The 18,283-nt window shown below is 48.5% G+C and overlaps 1 protein-coding gene across 2 annotated transcripts in view; it reads right to left on the bottom strand.

Moving 5' to 3' along the window:
* LOC140394922 (transducin-like enhancer protein 4) overlaps nt 1–18,283 on the bottom strand; it is a 171,242-nt gene that overhangs the window by 49,694 nt on the left and 103,265 nt on the right. For both annotated transcript variants that reach the window (XM_072482112.1, XM_072482113.1), the window contains 2 exons: nt 17,723–17,921; nt 15,969–15,985 (listed from right to left, as the gene is read on the bottom strand). In XM_072482112.1, coding sequence (XP_072338213.1) covers nt 15,969–15,985; nt 17,723–17,921 — 216 coding nt within the window. The remainder of the gene's footprint in view (nt 1–15,968; nt 15,986–17,722; nt 17,922–18,283) is intronic.

Raw genomic sequence — 18,283 nt, 5'->3', positions numbered from 1 at the left:
CAGCTTCAAATCACTCCATGGTGGTAGCTCTCCCATGTTTAGATTGCTGCCAGCTGTTAGTCAACCACCCCCTCCCCTTCCCCACCCCCCTCTCCTCCCCTCCCCCTCCCACCCCCCTCACCCCCTCTCCCATCCCCTCCCCCCTCCCACCCCCCCCCTCCCCCTCTCCCATCCCTCCCCTCCCCCTCCCACCCCCTCCCCCCCTCTCCCATCCCTCCCCTCCCCTCTCCCCCCCCCTCTCCCATCCCTCCCCCTCCCCCTCCCCCTCTCCCCCCCCCCACTCTCCCATCCCTCCCCTCCCCCATCCCCCTCTCCCATCCCTCTCCCCCCCTCTCCCCCTCCTCCCCTCCCCTCCCCCTCCCCCTCTCCCCTCCCCCCCCCCCCCCCTCTCCCATCCCTCCCCCTCCCCCATCCCCCCCCCTCCCCCCTCTCCCATCCCTCCCCCTTCCCATCCCTCCCCTCCTCCCCCTCTCCCATCCCTCCCCTCCCCCCTCTCCCATCCCTCCCCTCCCCCCCCCCTCCCTCTCCCCTCCCTCCCCTCCCCCTCTCTCCCACCCCTCCCCTCCCCCTCGATCCTCAGACATGCAGAATCACAGAATAATGCAGCACAGAAGATGCCTTTCAGCCGACACTGAAAATTATAATAATATATTATTGTCACAAGTAGGCTGACATCAACACTGCAATGATGTTACTGTGAAAAGCCCCTAGTCACCACACTCCGGCGCCTGTTCGGGTACACGGAGGGAGAATTCAGAATGTCCCAAATTATCCAACAGCACGTCTTTCGGGACTTGTGGGAGAAAACCGGAGCACCCGGAGGAAACCCACGCAGACACGGGGAGAACGTGCAGACTCCGCAGTGACCCAGCCGGGAATCGAACCTGGGACCCTGGAGCTGTGAAGCAACAGTGCTAACCACCTGACCTGTCTACCTAATCCCATTTGCCAGCACTTGGCCCATAGCCTTGAATGTGATGATGTTCCAAGCGCTCATCCAGGTGCTTTTTAAAGGATTTGGGGCAACCAGTCTCTACCACCCTCCCAGGCAGCGCATTCCAGACCGTCACCACCAACTGGGTAAAAAGGGTTTTTTATTCCCTCCCCCCAAACCTCCTGCCCCCTCACCTTGAACTTGTGTCCCCTTGCAACTGACCCTTCATCTGAGGGGAACAGCAGCTCCCTATCCACCCCTTCCCATGCCCCTCATAATCCTGTAGACCTCGATCGGGTCACCTCTCCGTCTTCTCTGCTCCAGCGAAAACAATCCCAAGTCTATCCACCTCTTCATAACTTAAATGTTCCATCCCAGGCAACATCCTGATGAAACGCCCTCTGCACTACCTCCAGCGCAATCACATCCTTCCTATAATGTGGCGACCAGAATTGCACACAGTACTCCAGCTGTGACCTCACCAACGCTCTACACAACTCCAACATGACCGCCCTGCTTTCGTACATTGGCCTACTTCTCATTCCTGACTCCGCCGATGTGGTTGTTCCTTCAGTCACTATGACCCGATTGCTCAAGTTCAGTCCGTGCAGGCCCGATGGGACTGTAAGGCCTCCTTCGGCACGTGATTCTATGATTCTCCACTGTACTTACAAGCACCTTTAAGTCTTCAATGTCAATTTTCTGCTTGGTGTCCATTGCAGATCACAAGAGAGATGAGCGACTATTCACACTGGGAGACTAGAGAAGTTGGCATTGCTCTCCTTAGGGTTGAGAGGGAATTTACTGAAATGTCCAAAATTGTGAAGAGCTTCGACAGAAGAATGGGAGAAAATGGTTTCCACTGAAACAAGCATTGATAAACAGAGGGTACAGATTGAAGATAATTACCGAAGGACAAGAGTGGAGAATTCACCGAATGCACTGCCTGAATGGGTGCTGGGAACAGGTTTAATGCCAATTTCAATTTGCAGAGCTGTAGGGAAAGCGGGAGGGAGTGGGACTAACTAAATACACTCAAAGTGCTGGCACAGGCATGTCGGGATGATGGACCGAATGGCCTTGTTCTGTGCTACAGGATTCCATCATGCTACGACCCGATAAAGAGAACATAGGACAGCAGTTTGCAAAAGCAGCACGGTAGCACAGTGGTTAGCACTGTTGCTCCACAGCGGCAGGGTCCCGGGTTCGATTCCTGCCTTGGGACACTGCCTGTGCGGAGTCTGCACGTTCTCCCCGTGTCTGCGTGCATTTCCTCCGGGTGCTCCGGTTTCCTCCCACAAGTCCTGAAAGACGTGCTTGTTAGGTGAATTGGACATTCTTGAATTCTCCCTCCGTGTACCCGAACAGGTGCCAGAATGTGGCGATTTTGGGGCTTTTCACAGTAACTTCATTGCAGTGTTAATGTAAGCCTACTTGTGACAATAATAAAGATTAAGTTAAAAAATGATAATGCAATGTCAACTCTAAGGCAGACAGTTGCAAGTTTTGGGAAGTGCCCCATGGAGGAAGACCAACATTCCCTTAACTCGAGAGCTAATGGCGTTAGCCTGCCTGGACAGAGGAGGGTTAAAATTCTTTCTGCAACATTAGGGTTTGGGGGCCATTTAAGCCGGTACAGCAGTAGCTGAAAATTCATTTTTCCCCTTTTCTGGTTCCATGATCATGGTGTACATTGAGGCAGCTAATTATTAATAAGGCAGGCAGGCAAGCGTGACAGATGCACTACATCTTTGTCAACACATTCCCCGTGGACAAAGAAAGACACCGTTCTGGCTGTTGTAGCAATTGTCAGGTCAAACATGATGGATCTCCAGTCATTTGATTACATACAAAGGAGATCATTCTACCTTCAGTCCAGGGTCCTAATGCAAGGACAGAGGAACGTGAAATAAACAAGAGTAGGCAGCCACCTAGTTTAACAATTCCCAAATTGGCATCGAGTCAGGGGCAATTTTCAACTTTATTGCAATTCCAGGGGGTTCAAATCAATCCAGTCAGTTTGCATCATTCAGTCCACACCTTCCATTTTCGTTTTAAACAAAACATACTCTCAATTAGGTAGAAGTGTTCCAGCGCTGGAGTATTTAGGCCTCCTTGAACTTCTATACTTGGTGGTAGCATCAACAAGCAATCACAGGTCACCAAGAATCTTTTGAAGACAACCCCCACACTTTGATGAATTCCACTTTCCAACTTTTCGCATTAAACCCTTTTTTTGCGAATAACTGCAGCCTGGGGTAGGAGGTGCGCTCACATGAATTTGCATCCTCGACACCAAGGCTCTGAGTCAGTGGAGACTTTCAACCTATGCTGGAATTCACTTCCCAACCTGACGTTCAAGAAAATGAAGCTTCAATACACTTTGACCCTGCATTTTGGATCAGCAGGAACATGCATGCACACGCATGGGACACGCGCACGCACGGGACACGCGCATCTCATATATACTTTGCATTGTGACATAAACACCCAAGTCTCGTTTGGCAATTTGGTTTAAGCAATTAGCAAAAGAGCCAGAAAGTGTAACGGGACATATTTATTGTACTCCGCATGTTATGATCATTGGGAATGCACAACCCGCAAATTGGTGCTGGAAAGCAATTCAATAGGGAATTGTGTGATTTCCGGTGGCTGTCATGGAGTGAGTGGTCACACATTTGGTAGCTCCCGCCCAAGGTGGATTTTGTTGACCCTTCCCCGCCAAAGATCAACGGGATAGGTGGATTGGCCACGCTAAATTTCCCCTTCATTGGGGAAAAAATAATTGGGTACTCTAAATTAAATTTTTGAAAAATAATGTTTGGGGTGGGTTTCGACAGGGCAACAGCGATGGTGAGTGCACCTTTCTTTATTTGTTGGTGGTTGGGAGGGGAGGAGGGGGCTGGAAGGGAAGTTAGAGGCTTTGTCAGGCGTCACCATGAGCTGGCCGGGCTAGTAAACGGAAGTGAAATGGGGGGGCCGTTAGTAGAAAGGAGTGTGGGGGGTGGGGAAGAATGGGTGCTGACTTGGGTGTGATTGGTGTGGTGCAGTTGGCAATGGAGAGATGGCAGTATACCTCAGATGGCCGGCCTGGAAGGGGCACGTGACACGGGCAGGGGGCTGCCCAAGCAGGGGTATGACTGATCAGCTGGGGAGGTGGGCGGGGACACCCCGACCAGGCTGATCACGTGGAACATGCAAGGGTTGAACGCGCCAGTCAACCGATCGCGCGTGTTCACGCACCCGAGGAGTCTGAAGGCGGATGTGGCGTTTTTATAGGAGACACACCTGAAGTTGGGGGATCAGGCGAGGCGGAGGAGAGGGTGAGTGGGGCAGTGCTCCACTCAGGGCTGAACATGAAGACGAGGGGAGTGAAGGTGTTGATGAATAAGGGGGTGGCTTCGGAGGTGGGGAGCATTGTGGCTGGTCCAGGGATAGGATAGGTATGTGGCGGTTAGTGGAAGCTGGAGGCGATCCCAGTTGTCCTGGTAAATGTTTATGCCCCGAACTGGGATGTTGTGGTTTTTATGAGGCAGGTGTTGGGGAGGATTCTGGATTTAGGTCCGCACCAGTTGATTATGGGTGGATCCTAATACAGTCGTGGACCTGAACCTGGACCAGTCGAGCCCAAAGTCATCGAGGGTGCCAGCGGTGGCTAGGGAGCTGAGGGGGTTCATAGAGCGAATTGATTTGGGGGGGGGGGGGGGGGGCTTTGAATTTTACATACTCCTCCTATGTGCACCGGGTGTATTCCCGGACTAACTTTTTTGTAATGGACAAGGCGCTGTTGGCAGGGGTATCCGACTCGGGGTGGTTGGTGACCATGGTCTCCGACCACACGTTGCATTGGGTGGATTTGCGGGTGTTTCAGGGGGAGGCTCCACGGCCGCAGTGGAGGTCAGATGAGGGTGAGGGCTGCCAGATGGGGCTACGGGGAGGTTGCAGCTGCCATGTTGTGGAAGGCACTCAAGGCTGTACTTCGAGGGGAGTTTATTTTGATTCAGACGCACAGGGAGAGGGTGCAGCAGGAGGAGACTGCAAGGCTGGTCAATCGGATCTTGAGGGTGGATAGGAGGTACATGGTGGCAACGGAGGAGGGGTTCCTGAAGGAGAGACAGAGGCTCCAGATGGAGTTTGGGTTAGTGTCTACGGGGAACGCAGTGGGGCAGTTGCGGAGGGCTTGGGGGCAGTTTACGATTACGGGGAGAAGGGGGTATTTGAGGCGACGGAAACGGGAGGGGGGGGGGGGGGGGGACTCCGCCCTATTGCAGGTTTTCATAACCCATTTCCAAAAAAAGACAAGGAACAATGTGGGTTGTATTGCTGGATTTCATTATTGAATGTCAATGCCAAGCTTTTGGCCAAGGTGCCTGCTCGCATCACGGACTAAGGACTGTGTGCCGGGGGTGATAGGGGAGGACCGGACGGGATTTGTGAATGGAAGACAGTTACCGGCGGATGTGCGGGGTATAATTACGGTGCACTCGGGGGAAAAGGATGTTGAGGTAGTGGTGGGGATGGACACGGAGAAGGCATTTGATCGGGGGGAGTGGACGTATTTGTTTGAGGTGCTGGGGTGGTTCGGGTCCGGACAGGGGTTTGTGGATTGGGCCCGGCTGCTGTACGAGGTGCCAGTGGTAAGTGCGCGGACGAACAGAGTGAGTTTGGGCTACACTGCGGCCGAGACAGGGGTGTTCACCCTCCCCGTTGCTTTTCACCTTGTCGATAGAGCCATAGGCAATGTCGCTTCGGGAGTCGAGGGATTGAGCAGGTGGGGGTGCCAAGCATCAGGTCTCATTATACGTGGATGACCCGTTATAATTTTCGGACCCATTGGGCAGCAGGTTTTCAGGATATTAATTGAAGGTGGCAAAGAGTGAGGTGTTCTCAATCAATGCTCGAGGGCAGGAAAGGAGGTTAGGGGAGTTGCTGTTCATGGTGGTGGGGATGAGATTTAGAAACTATGGTGTCCAGGTACTTGTGGTTAGAGGGTATGTCATGTGGGCACCGGATTGAGTACCAGCCCTTAGAAAGAGCACGCTACTTGAACCCAACGCCTCCACCCTATCCCCATAACCCAGTACCCCACCAAACCTTCTGGACACCATGGGCCAATATAGCGTGGCCAATCCACCTAACCTGCACATCTTTGGACTGTGGGAGGAAAACAGAGCACCCGGAGGAAACCCACGCAGACACGGGGAGAACGTGTAGACTCCGCACAGACAGTGACCCGAGGCCGGGATTGAACCCAGGACCCCGGAGCTGCGGGCCAGCAGTGCTAACCACTGTGCCACCAGGAAGGTGCCGAATATCTACAATGAATTGATGGAGCGGGAGGGTGCCTTGGTGGGAGGAGCGGAGAGAGCAGGTGGGGTGCAGAGCCCTTGCAGAGGGTGAACGCGTCCTAGTCGTGTGCAAGGGTGAGCCTCATCCAGTTTAAAGTGGTACATAGGGCCCACATGATGGTAAAATGAAATGAGAATGCAAATCGCTTATTGTCACAAGTAGGCTTCAAATGAAGTTACCGTGAAAAGCCCCTAGTCGCCACATTCCGGCGCCTGTTCGGGGAGTCTGGTACGGGAATTGAACTCGCGCTGCTGGCCTACCTGGGTCTGCTTTAAAAGCCAGCTATTTAGCCCACTGTGCTAAACCAGCCCCTAAACCAGGTGGTGAGGATGAGCAGGTTTTTTGAGGGGATGGAAGATAGGCGTGGGCAGTGCACTGGCGAATCTCGTCCACAGGTGCAAACCGTTTACTGATTTCGTCAAGGAGGGTTGAGGGTCAGCAGGGTGAGAGGGGGCACTTGGCTGGGGGTTAGTGTCAGGGGGGTGGCTGTTTGCTGGATTGATTTGATGTTCTTTTGATATTCTGTATATTTATATTCTCGTTGAAAAGCCTTGAATAAAAAAAAAATATATATTTTTTTTTTTAAATAGAGACTCTGGTACCTACTCCAGAGAAAAGAATTGCAGGTCTATGGGGAATGAGCAGGGCACTGGGACTAATTGGATAGCTTGTTGGTGGAGCCAGCATTGGCATGGTGGGTTAAGCGGCCTCCTGCTGGGCTGTAAGATTCCAGGATTCGAAGCTGATGTGGGCTCGGTATTGAATAGTTTGTGTCCTGTTAAGAATCAGCTTTAATACAAGAAGCTGGTCAACAAAATGTCACAAAAAGCTTGCAAAGATCAAAAGAAAGTTGGGTGGGTGGAGAGCATTGAATAATAAGTTTGCTAAAGCATTGATTTGCTGGCAGTAACACCGACTAAAATTCTACCACTAACCCATTCCGGCAAATTAAACTATCTTAAGTGCAATCAACAAACATTGAACAATGTTAAAACGTTTATGCTGAAAAATATGCTGCTCTGTTTAAATTATTAGAGAAATGTCAATGACCTAGCAATATTTGTAAAGCACATGAAAATTCAATAGAAACATAGAAAATAGGAGGAGGAGGAGATTCGGCCCTTCGAGCCTGCTCCGCCATTCATTGTGATCATGGCTGATCATCCAACCCAAGGGGCAGCACGGTAGCATTGTGGATAGCACAATTGCTTCACAGCTCCAGGGTCCCAGGTTCGATTCCGGCTTGGGTCACTGTCTGTGCAGAGTCTGCACATCCTCCCAGTGTGTGCGTGGGTTTCCCACAGTCCAAAGATGTCCCTATGGAGTGTTGGCCTTTATTGGTAGAGGGATTGAGTTCCGGAGTCAGGAGGTCATGTTGCAGCTGTACAGAACTCTGGTACGGCCGCATTTGGAGTATTGCGTACAGTTCTGGTCACCGCATTATAGGAAGGACGTGGAGGCTTTGGAGCGGGTGCAGAGGAGATTTACCAGGATGTTGCCTGGTATGGAGGGAAAATCTTATGAGGAAAGGCTGATGGACTTGAGGTTGTTTTCGTTGGAGAGAAGAAGGTTAAGGAGACTTGTTAGAGGCATACAAAATGATCAGGGGGTTAGATAGGGTGGACAGTGAGAGCCTTCTCCCGCGGATGGAAATGGCTGGCACGAGGGGACATAGCTTTAAACTGAGGGGTAATAGATATAGGACAGGGGTCAGAGGTAGGTTCTTTACGCAAAGAGTAGTGAGGCCGTGGAATGCCCTACCTGCTACAGTAGTGAACTCGCCAACATTGAGGGCATTTTAAAGTTTATTGGATAAACATATGGATGATAATGGCACAGTGTAGGTTAGATGGCTTTTGTTTCGGTGCAACATCGTGGGCCGAAGGGCCTGTACTGCGCTGTATCGTTCTATGTTCTATGTGCTGGTTAGGTGGATTGGCCATGATAAATTGCCCTTAGTGTCCAAAATTGCCCTTAGTGTTGGGTGGGGTTACTGGGTTATGGGGATCGGGTGGAGGTGTTGACCTTGGGTAGGGTGCTCTTTCCAAGAGCCGGTGCAGTCTTGATGGGCCGAATGGCCTCCTTCTGCACTGTAAATTCTATGTTAATCTATGTAAACTCCGTGACCTGACCTCGCTTTCACCCCTGTATCCTTTGATCCCTTAGACCCAAGAGCTAGAACTAACTACTTCTTGAAAAAATACAATGTTTTGGCCTTAATTGCTTTTTGTGAATTCCACAGGCTCACGATTCTCTGGGTGAGAAATTGCTCATCTCAGTCCTGAATAAGGTCCTTAGACTATGGTCCCTTGTTCTGGACTCCCCGCCATCAGGAACATCCTTCCTGCATCTGCCTTGTCCAGTCCTGTTGGAATTTTATCGGTTCCTATGAGATTCCCCCCTCATTCTTCTAAACTCCAGCAAATGCAATCCTAACCGACGGAATCTATCCGCGTACATCAGCCCCAGAAATCAAACTGTTGCTCTCACTGCACTCCCTCATGGCAAGAACATCCTTTCGCAGATCGAGACCAAAATTGCACACAATATTCCAGGTGTGGGCTCACCAAGGCCCTGTATAATTGCAGCAACACATTACTGCTTCTGTACTCAAATCCTCTCGATGACGTTGCCTTCTTTACCGCCTGCTGCACCTGCCATGCCTTCTTTCAGCAACTGGTGTACAAAGGCATTCGGGTCTTGTTGCACAGTCCCCCACTCTCAATCACCACTCGGATAATAATCTTCCTTCCTGCTTTTACGGCCAAAGTGAATAACCTCACTTGAGCCACATTATATTGCATCGGCCATGCATTTGCCCTGTACATCCCTAGACACTAGGGGGCAGTTTTAAAGTGTCCAATCCACCTAGCCTGCACATCTTTGGACTGGGGAACAGCAGGTTTAATGAGAGGGAGCAACATTAGGATCAATAGGGCAGCACGGTAGCTAGCACAATTGCTTCACAGCTCCAGGGTCCCAGGTTCGATTCCCGTCTTGGGTCACCGTCTGTGCGGAGTCTGCACGTTCTCCCCGTGTGTGCGTGGGTCTCCTCCAGGTGCTCCGGTTTCCTCCCACAGTCCAAAGATGTGCAGGTTAGGTGGATTGGCCATGATAAATTGCCCTTAGTGTCCAAAATTGCCCTTAGTGTTGGGTGGGGTTACTGGGTTATGGGGCTAGGGTGGGGTGTTGACCTTGGGTAGGTTGTTCTTTCAAAGAGCCGGTGCAGACTCGATGGGCCGAATGGCCTCCTTCTGCACTGTAAATTCTATGAAGAGGGAAATTAAGTTAGAGAAATTGATGGGATTGACGACTGGTAAATCCCAGGACCTGATAAATGCATCCCAGAGTACTGGTTAGGTGGGGTAACGGGGATAGGGTGCTCTTTCAGAGGGCCGGTACAGACTCGATGGACAGAATGGCCTCCATCTGCACTGTAGCGATTCTATGATTCGATGATTCGATGAATATTTCTGGTAAGTGTGTCCCCCTTACAAAATGAACACACAAATAAACGTAATTGGGTAATTCAAAATGAAGCAACCGAGTAGACATTCGGTCCCAACTGAGTCAAGGAATGGGGGACTGCCAGTGTTGGAACTCACCACCCACGGATTCTGCGCCAACCTGGAAAACCGATGGTACATGAAGGACTCAGCAATATCCAGGCCTATAATAAATTTTTAGGGAGCATTTACAGTTTAGCTGCCAGTCTGAAATGTTTTTTTTTTTTAAAAGAAAAGAAAACTCCATGTAAGTGAGCACCCAATTTCCTGAATTTCGATGTTGCACAGGCCACGTTTGCTATCTGCAGTAATAGCTTTAAAACAGTGGCCAGAATTCGCCAATCGCCGCAGTTCACTTTTCCTGCTGGTAGTGCACCCCTGCCTGCAGGTCTCCCGGCGGAGTGTGGGAGCTACAATTTGAAATCCCATTGGCAAGCGGCTGAAAGATAAAAAAGCATAACTTTTGGCTTAGAATTTAAACTGGCTCCCTGTGTGTGTGTGTGGATGTAAATGATGCTGAGGTACCATTTAGACCCCGGGATCTTAGGCGCATCACAGTTGGAATTAGGCCCATCGAATCAATGGCGGCTCTCGGTACAACATCCAGTCGGTCCCATTCTTCCAATGCCCCAACTAGCCATAATCATGGAGTCTTATGACGCAGCAGGTCATTCAAGCCACCATGCCTCTGCTAGCTCTTTGGATGAGCTATTCGATTTATTCCCCCATCCTAGCTGCTCTGTTTACCTGGTGTCACCTTGCAACACCTGACACAACAAAAGAAAAAACAAATCGTCTATCGTCTCGTCCCTGGTCTGTAGATTCCTGCTGTGCATAAACTGGCTGCCACAAAAATAAATCATTGGACGTGAAGCACTTTGCAACGCTGCATTCCATTGGCTACTTTTATGATTACATTCCTTAGCGGCTTCTTGGCCTGCGATGAGAATTCCATCACCATTGCCCATAGAATTCTGCATGAATAATGGAAGTGATTCTCGAAAGATTACTCAGTTGTGGTTTTCAAAGTGAATGCATTGCTCATAAACTATGCGAAGGGGCTCTGGTTTAGACCTCCATCAATTGCAAATGGCCACACATCTCAAAGATTCCACAAATACAGATAGCTCTTGTTTTTAAACCAGCCTTCACTGATTCAAAGATATCTAGAGTGCGAAAGCCCAATGTTTGCCGGCACAAATATGCATTTCAACTACAATAAACAGAATAGGAACAGAAAAAAAATTAGTAACAGTGCTGTTCGAGCGGGTCACTGTCCATGTGGAGTTTGCACATTCTCCAGTGTCTGCGTGGGTCTCACCCCAACAACCCAAAGATGTGCACATTAGGTGAATTGGTCACTCTATAAATTTCCCCTTAAATTGGAAAAGAAATGTTAAACGTCATTTACAAAAACACGGTTAAAGAAAATGTTCCAAACATAGCTCAGCACAAGAAATCAAGCTGCGACAAAAAACAAAAAAAAGAGGTGAACCGGAGGATTGGAAGCATTTTAGAATTCTGCAAAGGAGGACCAAGAACAGTTTAAGAATGGAAAAATAGAATGGAAGAGTAAACTGGCTGGAAAGAATGGAAACACAGTCAGTAAAAGCCCTTATGGGTAGGTAAAAAGAAAGAGATTAATTCAAATAAATATGGGTCCATTACAAGGGGCATCAAGAGAATTTATGATGGGGAATAAGGAAATGCCAGAGAAACAAAACAAATACTTTGTGTCGGTATTCACAGAGGAAAATACTAACAACCTCCCAGAAATAACGGAGAGTCAAGGGACTTGAGTAAACTGCAAGATATTAACATTCGTTAAAAAAAGAGAGAAATAAATGGGACTTAAAAGCAGATAATCGCCTGGGCATGCTCTATATCCCAGAGTGTTGAACGAGGTGGCAACAGATAAATAGTGGTCATCTTTCTTTTTTTTAAATATAAATTTAGAGTACCCAATTATCTTTTTTCCAATTAAGGGACAATTTAGCGTGTTCAATCCACCTAACAAGCACATCTTTGGGTTTGTGGGGGTGAAACCCACACAGACACGGGGAGAATGTGCAAACTCCACACGGACAGTGAGCCAGGGCCGGGGTTTGAACCCGGGTCCTCAGCGCCGCAGTCCCAGTGCTAACCACTGCGCCGCCCGGTCATCTTTCAAAATACTATGGGCTCTGGAAAGGTTCTGGAATATTGGAAGGCAGCAAATGTAACCCCACTACTTAATGAAGGAGGGAGAGAGAAAACAGGCCATGGGATGGGTTAACAGGATACTTCGAAATTAATGACAGGCTTAGGCAGAGTCAACATGGATTCGTGAAAGGGAAATCAGGGTTTTAAAACTTGTTAGGTATTCTTTGAGGATCTAACCAGTAGAATAGATTTTTCTTAAATTTAAAATACCCCATTCTTTTTTTCTCAATTAAAGGGCAATTTAGCGTGGCCAATCCACCTACCCTGCACATCTTTGGGTTGTGGGGGTGAGACCCACGCAGACACGGGAAGAATGTGCAAACTCCACATGGACAGTGACCCAGAGCTGGGATCTCTTTAACCACTCTGACAACTGATATTAAATTACACTCCAATTGTACTTTATACAAAGGAGCTGGGATATAATCTCCACTTATCCCATTCAATAACAGCTTTAACTTCCAATGAACTCTCCAGGGGGAAATCCAAATCTCTCTCCAGTAAGAGTTTTCTTCACACCTATGTCCCTTTCAATTGATGAAAATGGGGTGATCTTCCCCTTAGAATAAAACATCTCATCTACGTGATTCACCGCACCTGCCCCCAAGCAGCAGTATTCCCCTTGGATCTCCTCGTTCAAATCAGACCTACAGTCTGCCTTCGAGTATTCACGACATTTCGTCCCTTTTCAGAATCCTCCTTATGAACTCCAACAAGTTCCACGGACCGGCCGGGGTTTGAAACGGGCGCAGATTTTGTAGCCTTCGCCGTGTTGGCCCGAAGGCAGGTCCTGTTAGGGTGGAGATCAACCTCTCCACCCTTGGCCTGGCGTGGCGGGGGGTGGGGGGGGAGGCTGTCAAATTTGAACTGAGGGGACGGATGGAGGGGTTCAACAATTCATGGGCGTTATGCATTATGCACTTTCGAGAATTGGATCACATCGAACATTGGGGGGGTTGGGGGGCTTTATGTGTTAATGGTGACTATGGCCGATTCCGGATTCCTTTTTGTCATTTATTTATGTCTGGGGTTTGGTGGGAGGATGGGATCGTTGTTATTGATATGGGGATTGACATTACATTCGTTACTGATTATTGTTGGGTGTAAATTTGGGAGAAAATGTGTAAAAGGAGGCGAATAAAAAATACTTTGAAAGAACTCCCAACAAGTTCCATGGGCTTTCTTCGCAACTCCCAACATGTTGAACGAGCGTGGCCCCTTTCAAATTCAACATCGGTCAGTCCTGGTCGTTTCCTTGGATTCTGAAACTTCTGCCTATAATTGCCCGTGGTTTTCCTGATTCGGGCCAGATCTACCTCTGGGGGTTTGCCGAAGCCTTCCCCTCCGACCAGCTTCCCGGACATCTTCGCGATATACTCGGTCGGGCTTCTGCCCAGTGACCTCGGGTAGCCCGACAATCCTTAGGTTCTGGCGGAGGGACCTGTTCTCCTGTTCTTCCACCTTCCCGTCGAGTGCTCTCTGGGCAGTTACCAACCATGCCACCTCGGCCGTGAGAGAGGTGATCCAATTGCTCAGATCGGTCGCCACTTTCTCCAGGTCTCACAGCGTCACTTCCTGGCTCTCCAGTCTCCCCACCGTTCTTTCCAACATCTCTTGGATGGGGGCCAGAGCGGTCTCTATGGCCGACAGGAGGTCCCTTCTTCAGCTTCCCTGCTTCCTCAACACTACCTGTCCCTCTACATATCTTTGTATCATCTGCAAACCTGGCAACAATGCCCTCCGCTCCTTCCAGATCGTTAATGTATATCAGGAATAGTTGTGTTCCCAACACTGACCCCTGCGGAACATCACTAGTCACCAGCTGCCATCCTTGATGAATCGTTGTTAACGGAGTCCTATTTTACCATGCACTTCCAAGTACACCACAATCTCATCCTTAATAACAGGCTCTAGAATCTTACCAACAACCAAAGTCAGGCCAACTGGCCTATAATTTCCCGTCTTCTGGGGCCTGTACATAACTCCCATCAGGATCTTTTTCCCTTTGCAACGACAGGTCCGACAACGAACGCTATCCAAACCTTGATAGAAGTTCACTTGATTGAAGGATTTACATGTCAAGAAGCAACATCCACTGGAGAAATAAGGACGTGTTAGATTCCCATTAAAGCAGGAAACTGTCTGTTGCATTCCCCAGCGAGCAAGGTACAAGTGGCCTTTCACCCATGTCCCTCCATTCTTAAATAGGAGTGTTACATTAGCCATTTTCCATCCACTGGAACCCTCCCCGTCCCCACTGATTCCTGAAATATCACCAACAGTACCTCCACAATCTCCTTTAACATCACAGAATCCTGAGGTGTAGTCCATCCGATCCGGGTGATATATCCTCCTTCAGACCTTTCAGTTTCCCCAGCACCTTCTCCTTAGTCACAGCCATGACACTACACTCACCTCTGCCCCCTGAAGTTCTGGTATGCCACTGTATCTTCCACTGTAAAGACTGACGCAAAGTACCTACTTAGTTCCTCTGCCATTTCTTTTTCCTGATTACTACTTTCTTTTTATTCGTTCAGCGCTGCAGGCTGAGCCAGCATTTATTGTCCATCCCTAATTGCCCTTGAAGATGCGCAGATAAGAGTCAACCACATTGCTGTGGGACTGGAGTCGCATATAGGTCAGAACGGGTAAGGATGATAGATTTCCTTCCCTAAATGGACATTAGTGAACCAGATGTTTTTTTATGACAATCGACAATGGTCATCGTTAGACTCTTCCAGATATTTTAGAGTTAAATTCCATCACCTGCCATGGTGGGATTTGAACCCAGGTCCCCAGATCATTATCCTGGGTCTCTGGATTACTAGCCCAGCGACAATACCACTATGCGTGATTTTCCCAGTCCACCTGCATATTAAAGTCCCCCATGAATATTTGTAATGTTGCCTTTCTTGTATCCCTTTTCTATTTCCTGATTCATGTTCTGCCCCACATCCTGACTATTGCTCGGGGGCCTGTACATCTATTGCTCGGGGGCCCGACAGCAAACCTTATCCAAACCTTGATAGAAGCTCACTTGGTTGAAGGATTTACATGTCAAGAGGGGACATCCATTGGAGAAATAAGGATGTGTTAGATTCCCATTAAAGCAGGGAACTGCATTCCCCAGAGAGCAAGGTACAAGTGGCCTTTCACCCACCTCAACTTTGCAGAATGAACGTGCTCAACGTCAGCCCTATGACATTAGTGGTGGTAACCTACTGTATGTAGTCAGCATAGCAACCTTTATGGAAGATAATTCCAGCTGGTCCAGCTCTAGAAATGAAGCACAAGTTGATGGGAACATGCATTCAAATGTCATGTGAGCCCCAGAACTCCGCAATATGGACTTGCGACCCCTGAAGAGCGAACGCTTGGAGAGCCCGGCTTTATGGCCCTCACCTGAATTGTTCTCACTAATTCACTGCAAAAGGTCATCCAGCCTCTTGTGCCCTTTAAAAGATTGTCTATTGTTTGGGAAACCATCCGCTTGCCTCATATATCAGGGGAACACGAGTGAAAAAAGATCGAGCCTCAGGAGAAAGGGCAATACAGAAAACAGAGTGTATAAACCGCTATGTACTAGGATCATATTGCAGGGTGGCATTTGTGGTGATCTGAACAAATACCCAACAACCACCTTGTGCGCCAACAGGAATTGGACGGAAGGCATTAGCTGAACATTTGATTCAGCTTTCATAAGCCCTCCAGGCCATTTGACAAACAGAGAGCACATTTGCCCTCCAGAAGATGACAGCTGAAAATAATTGATAGATTTCCCATATTTGTCACACCCACAGGTACGTGCACTCAACACACCGAACAGAGTATTTTTCCAAGCATCATACCCTGGCAGAGCTCCAGCTTAGCAAGCGGAGTCACTAACTCCCTTACTATGCATTTCTGGAAACAATCGTTTTGCTTGACCTCCCATGTTTTCTTCACAAAATGGATAGGAACAAAATGTCACTACTTACCGAGCCTTGGTCTCTGTCTGACTCGGTTGGAAGTACACCAGACCATAAGGAACAAGAGAAACAAAAGCCAAGTTAGTCATTTGCCCTTCAGCATGTGTCATACAAAACACAATCCGTTCACTTTGCTTCAAGACTACAACAGATGAAATGTCAAACACTGAACCAGTCCAATTCAGACCTTCAAAGGGTCAACCTTTCGTGTATGCCATTTCCCACTGCAACATCCAGTTGATTTTTCTTTTTAAATAAAAACATTCTTGAGGGAATATTATGCCTTGTGATGGCAGCACACAACCACAAAACATCACTGCTTGCCCTCTCAATGAATGCATCAACCTGCCAATTTCAAAGCTGGTTCAATGCCCTCATCAACATAATGCCCTCATCAACCCCCTCACTGTCTGCAGCATTCTTAATCCACCATCACCTCTCACAAATTGTTCTAAAGCTCGAATCGTCCTTTTCAACTAAGGAAGCTTTTTCATAATTTAACTAATGCCCACCAAAGCCGATCTCCCAATTTAAAAATAAAATAATATTCAGCCTTGACTCTCATCATTCAATTTGGGCCGGGATTCTCCGGATCTGCCTGCTAAACGTGGGGTTCGCAATCGGCGCAGAATAGCGTGTCGGAAAATCGGGAGTCGCGCCAAGCATCAGGCCCTTCACTAGTCTCCAGGCCTGTCCAACCAGACACAATGGGATTCCCGTGCAGCGCCAACGGGAACATGCAAAGCACGAATGAGCATTCATATGAATGCGATTAATGGGCAGGAAGACCAATCCATCTCTTGCCCGTGATGCTCTTCACCCCCCCCCCCCCCACCTCGACCTGTCAATTAGTAAACTTTTAGCAATGGGACATGAAATTAAATGTAAACAATGCAGATTAAAGCTTTCAGCCTTCTTGGCATACACACGGACCTCTAAATTTAAAAGAGCATTTCAAAAGGTTTCCACCACTTTAAAGGGATTACTTTTACCTTAATCTCTCAGACCTTAATACCGACAAACGTTTTAATCAGATTTAAGTGCACAGATGGGGTGACTTTCACTTTATTATGAGGGATGTGTATCTCGGAGATACCAAGTTACTGTTTAAATGGTTTGGGAGTACAGATGAGAACACTTTCACTTTATTGAGAGAATTTTTGCTAATTATCAGCTACGCACTTGTGCAAACCCACAGACACCAGAGAGCTCAAATCTATTTTCAACTCTATACTCCTAAAGGTCAGGGAAGCTCCAGGCTTAGATTTTCCTTGGGCCATTCTCACAATCATCTGTACTATCTTTAGCAGAGGATTAGTGTAAACCCAAGGTCACTGCAGTTTATTCGGCGCGACAACTGACCGCCCGACATAATTACAGCGACGGTGGCACAGTGGTTAGCACCGCTGCCTATGGCGCTGAGGACCCGGGTTCGATCCCAGCCCCGGGTCACTGTCGGTGTGGAGTTTGCACACATTCTCCCTGTGTCTGCGTGGGTTTCACCCCCCACAACCCAAAGGTGTGCCGGATAGGTGGATTGGTCATGCTAAATTGCCCCTTAACTGGAAAACAAAAGTAATTGGGTACTCTTTTAAAATAAAAAAAAAGTTTTTTGAAATTACAGCGACAATGGGAGGGAATTTCCCATGGATGTGGTTTGCAAGGAGCAAAGTGCAAGTATCACGTCAAAACCCTCACCTGGCAAGTCAAGTAGTTTGAAATGCTCCCAGCAGTTAGGCAGCAGGTTAAGCGGGGTACTTTACCTCGTCGATGCTCCGGATCTTGGTGATTCTTGTCTTCTTTCAGGGCGAACGGGGGATGAGCTGCAAGTGCGTTGGAGAGCGCCAGGAGACCCGAGCTGGCACCGATTGAAGACATGGCCGGAAGCTGCAGTCCCGATGGGTGAAGGGCGAGAGGGAATGGAGAAGCATGATGGGACAGTTGTTGGGGTTGGAAGTGGTGCTGTTCCAAAACAAAGGAAGCAGGAAAATTAAGAGAGAAAAAAATGATTAGAAATTAAATTCCTCCGCACACTTGGATCTAACCACTAACACCCCATAAAATATGCTCTCAAGAACGCTCGGAATTTATATCATATAAATCCAACACTGCAGTCTTAAATGATCATTATTTCCTTATCTGAACAAGGGCAGCATTTTACCAATGGAGACATAAAATAATAAAACATCCCTCTCAACGAGGGGATCCCTATAGCCCAATTAGTTGGGGAAAGTGGAGGGAAGGCAGAGGATTTTATCACTGGATTAGTAATCCTCTGTTAACACGGTGTGTGTGTGGCTTTCCTCCGGGTGCTCCGGTTTCCT

Source organism: Scyliorhinus torazame, chromosome 18 (assembly GCF_047496885.1).
Source record: "Scyliorhinus torazame isolate Kashiwa2021f chromosome 18, sScyTor2.1, whole genome shotgun sequence".
NCBI lineage: Eukaryota > Metazoa > Chordata > Chondrichthyes > Carcharhiniformes > Scyliorhinidae > Scyliorhinus > Scyliorhinus torazame.
Note: the sequence above shows the minus strand (reverse complement) of the source record. Positions and strands in the feature narration are given on the sequence as shown.